This window comes from Balaenoptera acutorostrata, chromosome 10, assembly GCF_949987535.1.
Source record: "Balaenoptera acutorostrata chromosome 10, mBalAcu1.1, whole genome shotgun sequence".
NCBI classification, from domain to species: Eukaryota; Metazoa; Chordata; class Mammalia; order Artiodactyla; family Balaenopteridae; genus Balaenoptera; species Balaenoptera acutorostrata.
In genome coordinates, this window is record NC_080073.1 from 35,729,084 (window position 1) to 35,744,370 (window position 15,287).

General features: G+C 45.7%; 1 protein-coding gene across 4 annotated transcripts in view; it reads right to left on the reverse strand.

The window, feature by feature from the left end:
- CACNA1D (calcium voltage-gated channel subunit alpha1 D) overlaps nucleotides 1-15,287 on the reverse strand; it is a 322,525-nt gene that overhangs the window by 130,718 nt on the left and 176,520 nt on the right. For 2 of the 4 annotated variants that reach the window (XM_057555475.1, XM_057555477.1), the window contains exons 6-8: nucleotides 11,331-11,483; nucleotides 10,592-10,788; nucleotides 3,714-3,817 (exon numbers count right to left, since the gene is read on the reverse strand). In XM_057555475.1, coding sequence (XP_057411458.1) covers nucleotides 3,714-3,817; nucleotides 10,592-10,788; nucleotides 11,331-11,483 — 454 coding nt within the window. Of the gene's footprint in view, nucleotides 1-3,713; nucleotides 3,818-4,376; nucleotides 4,481-10,591; nucleotides 10,789-11,330; nucleotides 11,484-15,287 lie in introns of all 4 variants that reach the window. The other 2 variants (XM_057555479.1, XM_057555478.1) reach the window with 1 other exon arrangement.

A 15,287-nucleotide genomic window follows, 5' to 3' on the forward strand; every position in this document is an offset into this window, starting at 1 on the left:
ACTTCAGATAGTTTCCAAACAGCCCCTCAGCTGTTCCCACCTCACCCAGGGAGGGGACTGGGAGGAGGTCCGTGGATTTAAGAGAAAGACAGATTCAATGAGTAAAATTCTTTATAGTACATATTTTTCAAAGCACTTCTACATTCATGAGCTGACTTAAAGCCAGCTACCCTACGGCGGGGGTGGGGGGGGGGGCGCAGCACGGCAGCATCTTCCCCATTTGAGGGGCCAAGAGACGGAGGCTCAGGGCTCCTAAGTGACGTCCCAGAGTTAGCGGGTGACACTGGCAGGACCAGAACCAAGGTCTTCCAGTTCCCTTCTCATCTACCAGGTCCCTTCTTGGGGGTCTGACCCCCACCACAGGGGCTCAGAGGGCCCTCTACCTTACCGCAGGTGGGTCCTGCAGGTGAAGACACAAGCCCACTGTCCACGACCACCATTTCCCCCCGGCAATCTGGCAGTGATTCTAAAGAAACAAAGCGCGGAAACACCAGTGTTCTCTTATTTTACCTATCTATGGACAAAATCCTCAACGGGGACAAGGGTTAAGTGAACAATTTTGAAAGTGAAAAACCATCAAAGCCACCATGAGAACAGACACAGTCTGAACTGTAGACTTAATCGAGACAGTCTTTCCAATCCCTGGTCAAAATGGGATCATCTCCTTAATGACGACGTAATGTGAAATCACAACTCTAGTCACAGATATTCTCCGCTCCTCCCACAGAGCACGAGCACCAGAGAAAAACGTCTTCATCCGGATCACGCTTGGCTATGCCAGGCGTACAGTTCGTGAACCTCGCACTCACCTTGAGAAGAACAGTCTGCGGTAAAACCAAAGATTTTTCCAAAGCATCAGTCTTAATGCTTTAAAAACGTACCAACGCCAAAACAAGTGTGCCAAAAAAAAAAAAAAAGGAGGAGCAACAAATATTTCCAAATGGTTAACAGACTTAAAGACACACAGCGTCTTATAATGATTCTTCATTAGAAAGCAGCAGCACGGTCTTAAGTGTCTAAAACAGGAGAACCTTTTAATTCGGGCCTTTCGGAATTACATCTGTGTTGGTCTGATGGTCCCTAAGGGGCTATGCGACATAAGTTGTCTTCCTTTTAACATTTATTTAAAACATTTTTTGTATTCCCTCCAGTGTCCCCTAAAAAAAATTGGGAAGAACCCTAAGACTAAAACTAAAATTTTAAAAAAAATTACATTTCTTTAACAAGAAAATGAATACAAACGACCCATTTTGATTTTGTGTTGCTTTGAGGGAAAGTCAAGGAGGAGTAATTGTTAGGGGAGGTGGGAGCAGCCCCTTCTCCGGTTTCTCCACCCCCACCCCCAGAGACACCTTATCATCTTTCAAGATCCAGCTCACAGACATGCAGCTTTCACAGCCCCTCCATCTCCACCTCTGCTCTAGCTTGGCCATCCTGCACTGCCTAACAACGGTTTCCCCCCACCCCGAGACAATGACTGTCTGAGCACAAGGCCCCCATCTGTGTCTTCGACATCTTGGCACCCTGGCTTCTGGCCCAGAGCCGGGCACTCAACAGGAACTCAGGAAAACCTGACCAAATTAGCGAACGCGGATGCACGACTCTGGTCTGCAGACGTGGCTCTTCCTTTACACAGAGCACGGCTTAGCATTTCCTACCCAAGTGGCCTTACAGGTGGGGCAGAGTCAGTTGCAGCCCCACATCATGGAACGGACTGAAAATTGCTGCGAAATCTCGGGTTTTATTGTAAAAATTCACGTGTCATTTGCGCTCTCCTTCATAAGGGATCTAGTTTTGTTCTGATTCAAAACTGTTTTTAAATTACTTACTATTTTCCTCAAAGTATATTTTAGTACACTGGTTGTTCCACCATGGTGTGTGCCTGTTTTTGTCCTCCAGCTTTGGGCACCACCCCCCTCGGAGTGCATATTTAACACCCACCATTGTAACAAGGAGTCCCTCCCTCCCATTTCCCCGTTTTCCTTTTTCAGCGGCCTCATCACACAGGGGTGGTGTTCCTGCTCTGGGAGCGCAGAGATAAGGCACGTCACTGGCACTGTTAAAATCAATCGCTTCCACGGCCTCAGTTTAGTTGGGTTTAGGAGGCACGGGGTGCCAGGAATTCACAACAGAATTGCTGTTACCCTCGTACGGGCCGTTTCTGCGGTAAAGTCAACACGATGCTGTTTCTCCAGGGATACATTCCACCCTTACCATCCCGACACTAACCTGAGGCCATGGCGGGTCACTAGGAGGAAGGCACTTTTAAAGTTTTAAGTGAAAGAACATGAGGCTCGAAGAGCCATTTATCTATAGAAGGAAGCTCTGGTTGAGGTGGGGGGCAGGGGGTAAGCTGTCACACCCCCAACTCAGTCCCTACTCCCCTCACTGTGGGGCACGGACTCCAGGGCCATTTCTAGACAGGGCTTCACAGGACAGTGTACATCCATGGTGTAAAGTGACCACGCTCCGTCAAGGAGAATTCTAAATGTGTTATCCCTGAAAACAGGCAGGGTAGGTTAGAGGGAAGATGAGGAAAGCAAGCAGAGATGGACCACTAGCTCTGCTTTCTGCTCTGGAAAAGGCAGTGTGGAGAAAAATGTGATAAAGGTCTCTCCACTGACTCAGCATTACACGAAGACATCACTTCCCCCAAGATACAAGCTTGGAAAGGCACAGATAGAGTGAGTGAGGAGTAGATAAACTCACTGGGAATCAAGCCTATCAACAGCATCTCCTGAGGATGTCTGAGCTCAGGGAGCGACAGAGGCTCCTCTGGGGAGATGGGCACCTCCCGGGCCTCGGTCGCACTCCCAGCCCCGACCCCGCCCTGGCAATGGCTATATACTGGCTCTGCTTCTGAGAGTCTGGAGAGCCCTGGTTCCCTTCTCTGGGGTACTCCCCTGTCTGGGGTGTCTGTGGGATGGGGAGGACGCAGAGCTGCCGCGAAGGGCTCTGGGATGGCAACTACAGGCAGGGCGAAGCCCCCCTCCTGACCCAGTCTCCACCGAACCCCCCGTCAATCCACCGAGCCAAGGGGGTCAACAAAATGAAATTTCAAAAATGGTGACTGAGTGACATGGACGATGATAAGGCCATAGGCAATTTAGGTGCAAAAGCTGATTATTACCCTGCATTAAAGACAGATTCTACAAGTTAAGATTAAAAATGAATTGAAGGGAGCATTCTCACAGTGACAGCAGCAGAAAACCAAGCTAAGAAACGATCCGATCTGAAGGATGTGAGAGTCTGAAACTATTCAGTATTTATGTGCTTATCTAGGCTTATTTCTCTTTTACCATGAAATCTGAAACACCACTGGAAATCATCATGATACACTGCAGGTTAAAAGGGCCAGGTTATGTACTAATGGGAAGAAAACCACAAAAGACAAAGGCCCTTTCCTGGGGGAGACCAAGGCTGGGAATCCTTTTACTCACTTTTAATCTACTTCTACACACTGGCATATTAACGTGACTGGCTTCAGGGAAATGGTTCCATTAAATTAATAGTGTTTGGCAAGCATCAGAAACACAGAATCTCACAGACAGATACAAGCAGAAAGAATCACAGTTTAGTCCAAAAGCAACACACAGAGGGGACATCAGAGTCCACATGCATGCAGAGAAAGCCGCAGGGAGCAGCTGGGGGACACGCAGAGCCGCCTGACACATGGCAGCAGCAGAATGTGGAACACGGATCCAACTGCTTACCCACTAAGGACACCAAGAACCAGGTTAAGGACGAAAAATGAGCCAAGGATGATCAGACTAACAAAATACACCCATGGCCATTCCCATCCTATCGCATCATTTACCTGTAAAATGTAAGGAGATTAGTTATCAGTTATCCATTTGCTAAAGAGCAGAGCCCCAAGAACAGCTGCTGGACCACTAGGGCTTTGATTAAAGACTGGTGCTCCTAGAAGGGGACGCTGCCAAGGGCCTTCCATTTTTGTTCTTTCAATAAGGACAGGTTCTGCTGCTGAAGCCTACAAATGTGGCCTACCAAAAGTCATTTAGCTACTGTTTTGTACCAATTAATCTGCATTATATCTGGATCCAGGCCAATAACACAATTATAGATGTATCTCCTTTTAGGACACACAAATGGGCAAGCAATGCCAACGATTTAAATCCCAAGTGACAATGCTGATTAATTTCTGGTCAACAATTATCCTATAGCTTTCTTTCATGAAGGCTGGTAAGGTTCCAGGAAACATCTTGATTTGGGGAAGCCTCAGCAGAAAAGAAAGCATCTTGGAGGACACATAAAACGCTTGGCACCCACCCGGCGGCCCCCATCTAGCAAAGCCTGTGTGGTCTTGGCAACTGTCCTCGGGACTCTGCTTTCAAGATGAAAGAGGTGTAGCTTACCCGCTCAATACACCAAGTACAAGATTTAGTACGAAAAATGACCCAAAGATGACGAGACTGACAAAATACACCCAGGGCAATTCAAATCCCATAGCATCATTCATCTGTAAGAAATAAGATGGTCTCATAGGAGTGGGTTAATAAGAGAATCTAATAAGGAGAGAGGGTTACATTAGAGACAGCATTCTATACATTTAATTAAACATTTACTTAGCTTCAAATCAGACAACAGTAGCCAATGCACATTCATTATATATTCCCAAAACACACACACACACACACGCGTGCGCGCGCACACGCACACAGAGTCATCAAAGCTTTCAGGGCAAATAACAGCAAACTTTGGCCACTGCTAGGGCAATCAGCTGGGATTTGGCTCTTTCTCACAGGAAACTGCCTTGGTAAGGGATTTTCAGAAAAGATCTTGATAGAAGACAAAACTAGTGCTTAGCTGGAAACTATTTTCTACTCTGCCCAAGTTGTCAGTACTATTTTTGCTTTCAAAATTTGTGATGGTGGAAAAGTCTTAGTTATAGAGACAAATTTGCAACATTTGACTCTATAAATTCTTTTCTTTTAAAAAAAAAAAGAACCCTAAAATAATAACTTTCCACTGGAAGCCAACCAATCCAAGGAAACCTAACCCACTTTAAATCTGGATTATCTGCTATCAGTGAGTGCAAGCACAGCTAAATTAATGCAAAGAAGGAAAGTATTCAGAAGTCAACTAGCTGACACATTCAGGGGTGCTTTGGGGAATGACATTTTTTTCCCCAACTGCACCCATAGGAAGGACCCAGGAGAAGGAAAGAAGCCCTTATCCTCCACACCTAGCTTGAACCTACATGACCCACCCTGGGAGAGCCGGCTCCAGCTGTGAGCTGTTCCAGAGGAACCCGGTGTCCCTACTTCTAGGACAAGCTGAAGCAGCACAGTCAGACGTGGCCTCCCGGATACACCTTCCCAGGAGAGGTCTGATCATGAGCAGCTTTCATGATGGAGCAAACAAGTGCTTTCAGGTTCACGGCTGGATGGAACTTTCCGGCAGCACAGGTCACGTTAAATTGGGCAAACACTTCTCCCAGGAAGGAAGTGTTAAGGACTGGTGAGGGGACAGAATGAATGACCCCGGGCCTGACTTTGTTGGAACAGCCAGAATCTTCGGCTAATAGAACAGTATATAGTCCGGGCTGATTCATCGTTCTTGCCTTGCAGGGTCGGGCCCTTAGGCCTTTAAGCATGTGCTTTCCTTTACATTATCTGGCGCTAGATTTTTAGCTTTACAGACCGAAGCTCAAGCATTTCACTGCCTGCCTCATGCAGAAACCAAACGGAAAAAGAGAACATTAAAAAAAAAAAAAATTACCTAACATCTGTTGCTGCAGTCTAGGGAGAGGGCATTAAATCCCTTATGAAACACCTGTTTGGCCACATGAAAATGGATGTGCTTAATAGAACTGCTATCAGTCTGCACATCTTACATCGGCAATTAGAGTAATGAATGAGGCAGGGCCGTGGCTGCAATTGTTGATCTCATTAAGTTGGATAAACTAATTTCAGCAGGAAGGCCAAGGGTAATTCTTCCAAAGCAACTACACCGCTAAACTTATTTAATAATCCAGATGTGGAGGAGAAGAAACAGGCTGCCTGGTGGAGGGACCAGAGCCCAGCCCGGAGTCAGGGCCTTCCACAGAGACCTCTCTGGGCCTGCTTCCCCTCTGTCGGAGCAAGAAGGGTGCCCATGACAGGGGAGAGTGGGCCCGCTCACGGGCAATAAGGATGTGCATGTCCAGGTCTCCCACCGGACACCCCGCTCTCCCACAACTCTGGCAAAGTGGGCCAGCCGTCAGCCGAGCACCTGCCCCACCCATCCTCTTTGAGGCCTCAGTCCCATGTTCCAGAGAATGGCTCCAGGAACAGCTGTCTGCTCCAACTTGGGAGGGAACATTTTTTTTTAAGTAAAGAAACTTTTAATTTCTTAGAAGTAAGCGTGCAACAGACTCCCATTTGCTCAAATCAGAAATACCACCTGGAATAACAGCTAGGGGGCCAAGGGGAAAACAAAGGCCACAGGAGACTCTATAAATCTCCAGAGGGTGAGAAAGAGCAAGAAAAGTTAAGCTTTAAGGGCCAGTCTTTCTCCCAAAGAAATCTCCTCAACCCAGGTCTCTTTTCAGAGGCTTACCATACACATGGGACAAGTGAGAACTGGCAAGCGGGTCCCCGAAGTACCCATAGGAAAATAGAGACTCTGCTTGGGATTTTGTCTGAGTGGTCTTTGTCAGCAATGGAAAAATCGGGATGAGCTCAAGCATTTCAATTTAGATTTTTAAAATATTTATATCGAAGTCATCATGTGGTATCACCTGGTACTCAGGAAATAACCTAGTTTCAGTTTCCCCTGACTTCAAAGGCTGAGACACACATCCATGTCTCCGAGGAAAGGCTAACCTAGGCTTTTTGTTTTTTTCTAACTGTTGCAACTACTACTAGAAACTTGATATATTGGTTGTCGTTCCCCTGAGCATGGAATCAGAGAAAGGGGCAGAAAGGCAAGCTGCTGGCTAACTAGAGAGGGATTTCCCAGGTACCTTGAATGAAGAAGACGGTCAGCTTGGCCAAGGGAACTTCCCGTTTGAGTCATACAGCCAGCACTGCCATAGGCATGCTCACTGAGAAAAGAGCTTGGCACTAAGGCAAAAGGCCACAAATAATTTATATGGATAGCTCTCTTCTGAAATCAATACTCTTTTCATTAATTTCCTACATCTAAAAACATTTCCTCTGAGCTGAAGAAAAAAACAATAGGATCATGTAGGGTTACTCTGCATCTTGTGGACAAAATGAAAGCCCAGAGAGTTTGGGTGACCTACCCAAGGTCACACGCCCAGCCCTTTCCAGCTTTAAGGCTCTTTCCTTGCACTACACCTTTCTGCCTCTGTGGACAACAGATGCATGTGGGTCAGACGGCACCTTAATTATGTTTATGGAATTCACTTCATAAAAGAACACTAAAAAAGTCATTTTTCACCAGAAACTAATAATCCCATTGCCCACACATCCAAATGGTCCTATTCTATGTGTGTCTTTCTGCATATCGGGCCCACCCGCACGTCCCTTTTCAAGACCCTGCCACCACTTGCCAGGCACTCTTGGGAACTGAGGCATCCCTGAACTTGAGAACACTGACTGAATATAAACCTGACCAGATGCAAACTCATCCCTGGCAAAGACTTTGTCCACCATATACAAACGCCTAAAGGATTGAAAATTTTGCTTGCCATCAATATTTAAAATCAAATCTCAGGTCTCTCTCAAGATGTTCCCTTTACACTCTAGCTGCGGATAAAAACAGGCACTTAAACATGGCCCATCTATAGTGAGGCAATGGGATCATGCACTTCAAGAGTAACAGTAACTGGCGTTTGCTGATTGCTTGCTCTGGGCCGGGCGCTGTGCTGGGCAGGGATGTTCTGTTCTGTGCACAGCTATGTGGCCTCCCATTGACTGTGGCCCATAAAGTATGAAGAAGGCTGGGGCCCTGGCTCCTGCCTATCTCCGTGCTGAGATAGTAAGTGTAATCAACAAGCAATTAAAAGCAACCTGATGTGTTTCAGAGACTAAGGTCTTAGTGAACACTCTGGAAGACATCACTGAGCTGCCCCCTAGTGTTCTGAAGGGCTCGAAAACCTCTGACAGTGGAAAAATGCCAAGGAAAGAGCACTGGGTTCTAGTCTAGACCAGGGGTCACCAAACTATGACCTGCAGGCCAAACCAGCCCACCACCTGCTTCTGTACAGCCTGTGAGCTAAACATGGCTTTTACATTTTTAAATGGTAGGAAAAAAATCTGGAGTATCTCATGACACAGGAATGTTATACAAAATTCACACTTCAGCGTCCATAAATAAATATTGGAACGAAGCCACATTTGTTTACATGTTGTCTACGGCTGCTTCCAAGCGACATGGGCAGAATTGAGTGGTTGTGACAGAGACATTACAGTCTGCAAGGCCAAATATATTTACTATCTGGCCCCTTATAAAAAAGTCTGTAGACCCCTGTTCTAAATCAAGTGCCACTTGCTCTAGCGGTAGGACCTTGGGGATGTTCAGGAGTCTATATTCCACTGTTTCCCAGACCTTCTATAATGGGATATAGACTGGAATAATGTTGATAAATTACTGGAGTTCCTCCATCAGAATAAAGATGCCATGTAATCAGAATAAAGATGCCATGTAGTTCACAGAGAATGTAATTATTATGTTGTCAAATTATTAGCTCTGTGATTGTCATATGAAAAATAGAGGTAATAATTATACCATCCTAGGTGATACTTAGAGGTTCTCAGGAAAGCAAGTAGAAACTTTTGTTTCTGGGTACGTGAAGTTTTCTCTCCTTTAATCACACGCTTCCAGAGTTTTCACTAGCTTGGCGATAGGAAGACTGTCATGAGACAATCAGTGTGCAGAAACATAACATAAAGTATAAAATTGTCCATTAGTCAGGACATGTTGGATGGGCAATGGCAATTCACCGTGAAAACAGGGAGAATAGAGCTGAGAGGAGTCACAGGGTTTTCATTTATTTGTTTTAAATCAAAATGTTGTCTTCTGTACTGTTTTTGGGGGAAGGATCAGAGTTTGGGCTATCTGGATGACACTTTTTCTATTTATCAGAAACTTCAAGGGAAGACTGGGATTGAGCCCTCTGCTAATCTAACTAGGAGTTACAGCTTAGAAGATAATACTGAAAACAAACCCTTTACCTAATTAGAGGGTCCCCTTGCATGGCCATGGCCTTGGCTCATCCAATATAATCTCCCTCCTTCTTCCTCTTCACAAAAGGCATTGTGTTATGGATATAAATAACAGATGTGCATACCCACACAGACACACACACACACTCCCCTATGACAACAGAAAAAGGAGAGAGAGAGAGAAACAAGATATAACATGTTGGTGATGCTTTAAAAACCTTATTACCAAACTAGACTCACACTTTGGGGATGAAAATAAAAACACGTCTTCTTTGCCTAACACTGAACATATATAGGGACTTCTACAATCTTGCATGCATGGAGTTCACTTGTGAAGGGAAGCAAAAACCTATTTACAACCGTTATATGCTATGTTCTCTGAAGTTACAGAGTAATGGGAAATCCTATAAAGTGTCTGAAATTTAGATCCTGTCAGAAGCTACTTCTCAACTTGCAGGCCTTCTAACTAGAGACTGACCATTCAAGAAGTATGTTATTACCCATTGTCTTTTAACAAATCATTATTGGAATCCTGGTTAATCCCATTTGGACTTGGATTTAGGCTCAAAATCTGCAAGTCAGCTGTTTTTCCCAGCAACTCTGTGTCATGGAAAATAATTTCTAAACTTCTGTGAGCTTTTTCAAATTCTATCAAACACAGAAGTAAACCGACAAACCCAGCTCTGAGAAATGGCTGTTAAAATATGACTGCTCTTCATTTACAGCAAACCTTTCTGGCTCTGTCAGGAACAAGGAGAGCCAGCCCTGAGCCATACAAAGAGTGTCCAACTGTCTTCGTGGACAGGTCCACCAGCCCTGGAAGGCTTATATGCCGCTTCTACCCTCTCTGCCAGAGTTCTACAGCTCCAAAGAAAAAGGAAGAGAGAGCTAAGGGCTTATGCTGGGCTGATTAGTAGTAATACTGAAGATGCAAAAGGGAAATACTATAATATGGGAAAAAACCCATTTGGGCTTTAAGGCTGTACTAAGCTATGGAAAGCATGAAAAGAATTCAGTTAATGTTCCCTATCTTCCATTTAGGATCTGGTAGAGCAACCTGCCTTTAGGTATAAAAGGTCAGTTTTACTCCGTGGAAGTCCAGGAGGCTCTTAACCTGGGGAATGACCTCTGGCTCTTTAAGAGTTTAATGAGGACAGCCCTGGCCCTCTGGAGTTCCTCCAGCAAAGGGGACTATGGGGCACGCTCAGCAGTAAGTCCCCAGGCGGCACTGGGGATGCGAGGGAGTCCACATCCTATAGCAGCTTTCTAGAGCTGAAACCAAGGCCCCAACGTGGAGAGATGATAGGTCTTACTGAGTGAAGAGAGGGCCTGCTTCCCTTCCCAAAGAACTCACTTCCAGGGGGTCTTTTTCAGCCAGCTCCCCAATGGCTCTAGCTAATGAAACACTTTTATCTGAGGAAAGCATACTCCATCAACTCTCTCCTCAAGCTGCTTACCCAGTAGAGCACGTCTGTCCAGCCCTCCATGGTGATGCACTGAAACACGGTGAGCATGGCAAAGGCAAAGTTATCAAAGTTGGTGATGCCGCCATTGGGGCCAACCCAGCCACTCCTACACTCCGTGCCATTGGCGGTACACTGGCGTCCATTCCCTGAGAACGCACACGGTGCTGGGTCCTCCTCAGCTACGATATCTGCAAACAGCGGAGGAAGGCTTGACCACTCAGGGGAGGAATGAACATCAGGAAACCAAGCTGCAGAAGCCAAGTACCCTGCCCAGAGCCTGGAACACTCTACTTCCCAGCTATGCTATCTTGGATTTCTATTGTCCTTCAAGGTTCAAACTTTCCCTCCTCCATGGAATTTGCCATTTCCTCTACTCAGAATCCACCCCTCTCTCCTCTGTCCCCACTCTAACAGCACCTTTCCTCAGCCTATAGAGCAACACTACTGATTCACCTCACGGTCCAGTTTCAGGCGGTCCCCCCCATCTTGTTTGCCAGAACACATTACATAGGAAATCAAGATAGAAAAGGGAACTAAATTCTCATTTATTCTGAATATAATTCACACTAAGAACTGTCTTAGATTCACCAGTGTATTTGGCTATCTTTTTTTTTTTTCCCTGTCTCTCTCTCTCTCATTTTGTTTTAGATTTCCCCCAAACCACAAAGGTTGCTTTTTGGAAAGCCAAACTTTTAAATAGTTAGGTTAGCTACCATTTTTTATTACTCACCTGAGTCAGCAAAAAAACATGTTCTGTGCATTTTTCCAATAAAAAGTTCCAATCCTATAATAGCATAGATTATGATTACAAATAACACCAAAAGGGCTATGTGAAGGAGGGGAACCATGGCTTTTATGATGGAGTTCAGGACAACTTGTAAACCTAGGAAAGAGAAAAAGAAGTTTGTGAGCCAGGAAGACATTTCAGTGATGCACAGATATAATTCCTAATGATGCCTGCTCTGTATAGGACACACAGTAATAAAACTCAGAGGTATTTCATAGCTTTTAATTAACGTTAAACCTGGATATGAAGTAAGTCAAAGAGGAACCTTAAAGACCATCTAATCCAACTCACTCAACTTGAAAGATGGAAAAACTAAGGCCTAGAGAGGGTACTGCCAGATATGAAAGTCATTCATTTATGCATTTGTTCATCCATTCAACAAAATTCCTTGAACATCTACCGTGCAGCAAACATAAGGTTTAGTGCTTTGGGGGATATGAAGATGTATTAAATAATGTGGCTTCTCTCAAAGAGGTTATGCTGCAGAAGGAGACATAAGAATTAAAGACAAATTACTCTAAGGTAGCACAGAGATGCTGAATAAGTAATAGCACACAGTTAAAATTAAAGAGGGATGAAAGACATCGCTTCTGAGTCGGGGAGAAGAAAGAGGACTGGGCAGTAGCCTCCCTCTCAGGAGGGCCTGAAGCATGAGGAGGATGGATTTCCACAGGCAAGAGGAGAGAGGTTACTCCAGGCAGTGGAAGAAAGTACCAAAAGCATGGAAGTGAGCTAGCGCCACGTGGGCTGGGGGTGGCGAGTCTCGGTTGGCGGTCATGAAGTGGAAAAGGGTAACAAGAAAGAGAAGCAGATTGCAGCTGGGTAGCTCTGGGTTTTGAATTCAGATCACAGGGCCAGAGTTTAGCCCATCGGCGAAAGGCAGCCTCTTTATTTATTTTAAACAGGAGAGAATCAAACAAAAGTTTAATAACATGTATACACGGGAGAGACCCAGGAATACTCAAAAGGCAGCCTTTTTAGAAAGACAAGTGGGGCAGCAATAGGCAAGACGGGCAGAGAGGCAGCTGGAGGGTGCTGGGCTCTCCAGGGAGGAGAGGGCGAGGAGCTGGATGAGATCAGAACTCAGCGAGTGAGTCTGAGTTAGAGGAAGGTGCCCAGGGAGGCAGGGCAGGGTCAAGAGGCTAATCCTAGTGCCTGAACAAAGACAAGCCTGTCAAAGGAGGCTCCCCTGGAGTGGTGGAGGGAGACGAGGGGAAGGAGAGGGTAAGAGCAACTGTCCACCTGGTGAGTCTGATCACTTAACATGAAGGGGGCAGTGCCCTGAGGTTGAAACGTGGACTTGAGAGATGAGGGAGGGACGTGGAAACCTGGGAGCTACCCACGGAGCAACACTGAGGGCCATGGTACAGGAAGAGAAAAGACCATGGGAACAGGGACAGCGGGGCGATACTCTGGACTGGGTGGAGGGAAGCAGGAGCTGGAGGGAGCGCGGTCAGCAGGAAACCAGAGCCGGACTAGATCCAGGCCACCTGATGCCCCTGCATGTGCCCTGCGCTCCTCCCACCACCGCGACCTACCTAAGCTTCCACTCGACTAGCTCACTCTTTTCCCCCTTTTTTCTTTCTCTTTCCCTTCCTCTCTCTGCTGTCTCTCCCTCCTTCAAACTGCCCTTTTCTAGTATCTTCTCACTTTCCCAATACATATTCAAAGAATGAAAGAACAGAAGAGGCTGAGATGCTAGAATTAAATACGTTAGAAGTCAGAACACACCAAGCAAAAATACTTATCAGCGATAATAGCAAAAGTTCACCTTGATAAGAAGCACATGGGAAGAGGTGGGGGATGGGATGGGGAGGCAAGGGCAATAAGAGGGTTTCAGACTCTCAAAGAATCTCTTTCCAGACTTTCATTAAGACAAAACTCCTACATACTGTCTTCAGATACTTAAATGTTCAAATGGTTTCCTTTGGAGAAAAAATGATCAATAGGATGACTTTCAATGTTTCCATCTTCTATAAGGAATAGATGGAGGGGAAAAGAAACATATGCTCTAACCTACTTGGGCAAGGGGTTTTTTGTTTGTTTTTTCATTTGGGTTTGTTTGTTTGTTTTTTTAAGACATGGATGGGCCATCCAAAATCATCATCCAGCAGTTAGCTCTTCTCAGCTGTATGGCAGTGAGCCCTATGTTTCATAAATGTGTCTATGTTTATTGTAACTATTATATTTCAGATTGGCCAAATTTATGAAATAATGACATTGTATCTTACTGTGAATGTGTACACTTTCATGACATTAGGCTCCTTTGTCTATAACCAATGTGTACAACAGATCTCACAGGCCTCTAACCAGGGAGGCAGTGAAATGCAGCAGAAAGAACACAGGGCCAGGACCTAGGAGGCCGCCGGGCTGGTCCTGTTTGGCCACCCACCAGCCATGAGAACCTGCCCAAGGTTTCGATGACCTTCCTCATCTAAAAGATGGTGACCGTGGACCAGATGATCTTGAGGGTTCTTTCCTGTTTGATGGTCTAGGATTCTGATACGTATTTATCAGTTACCTGTGTGGGGCTAGTTAAGAGCTTCACAAACATCTAAAGGACTCTATCTGAAACACATGTTAACCTTCCAGTGAATGAACATATATTCACATACACACACAAAACCATGTCTTGTAGGACAGTCTGAGTTCTCTTTAGAAGGGATTAGACAACTCCCAGATAAGTATAAACAGTCACACCTTCCCAGGCATTCTTAACAACTTCAAGTATTTAGGAAATCACTAGTCCACAGCTGCCAACTGCATGGGAAAGAGCATGACCCAGAGCCCCTGACCCATCTCCCCAAAGCCCAGCTGGCTCTGTTGAGAGACTTGGATGCTCCAGGGCAGTTAATGAACATGAGCTGAGAAAGTCCTCACATATGACTCAGATCCACAAAGCCACTGCACCCGCACGTCTGCTCGCAGCACATACTACAGGCAGGCTGGCCTGTCATTTGCTCTTTGGGGGAAAAAAAAGTTGCCGTGGTTACTCTGAAACTAGATTAAGCTGTAACAACTGAATCTGAAACCTCATGTTTGCTCACTGAACTTCTCATTTAATCATGTTAATGTAACAGGGCCAGTCATTTCCAAGGTATTTCTATTTTTCTCAGTTGCTTCCAGACGGTTCTGTGGTTTTGACTTGTGCTGATCTTTTTCAATGAAAATAAAGGAACAATCTGGAAAAACAAGTACACATAAAACACCACTTCCTACATTCTAAAATGTTAAATTTGACATTTTTTTTTCCAGAGAATTTTTGGTGCGTTCTGAGTGCCAACAGGTTTAATAAAATTTCGTGAAGAATTTCTGGAGAGGCAAAAACATGATTGTGCTCTTTTGATGGCTTTATGAGCTGTGAGAAAAAGGCACACCCTGCAATCCCATATCTGTCCTGAAGCTGGAAGCAGGCAGCACCTCACAGCCACAGTCCTTGGAGAGGCACTAAAACTTCCACCCTCTGAAGTTCCCCGTAGGGATGTCCTATCATGAGTAGAGCCCAGGGAAGCATATGCCACGCTCCTTATGGAAGTTCCTGGCCAGGGCACAGACGGGGCATCTGTTCCAACTCAGGTGGCACTGAACCTGGCCTGGAGGTCTGGAGCAAGAAGCAAACTAGGGCCTGGCACGGACAGGTAGAGTAGGCTAGTGGGTGATACAGCATCTCTCACACTGAGGGCCCTCTCTGTGCTCCAGCCCTTGCGCTGAAGGCTCTCCCTGCATTACTGCATTCAGACCTCACAACCACCTTCAGGCAGGTGCTACTGTGCCCTACATGCAGGGAGGACACAGAGGCATTCACCTCTTCACGCCCGAGTGAGACGGGCACAGTCCCTCTGTGGGAGAATTACATAGACTTTCAGGATTCCAGCCCCTTGCTGCTCTCGCTTTGAAAAA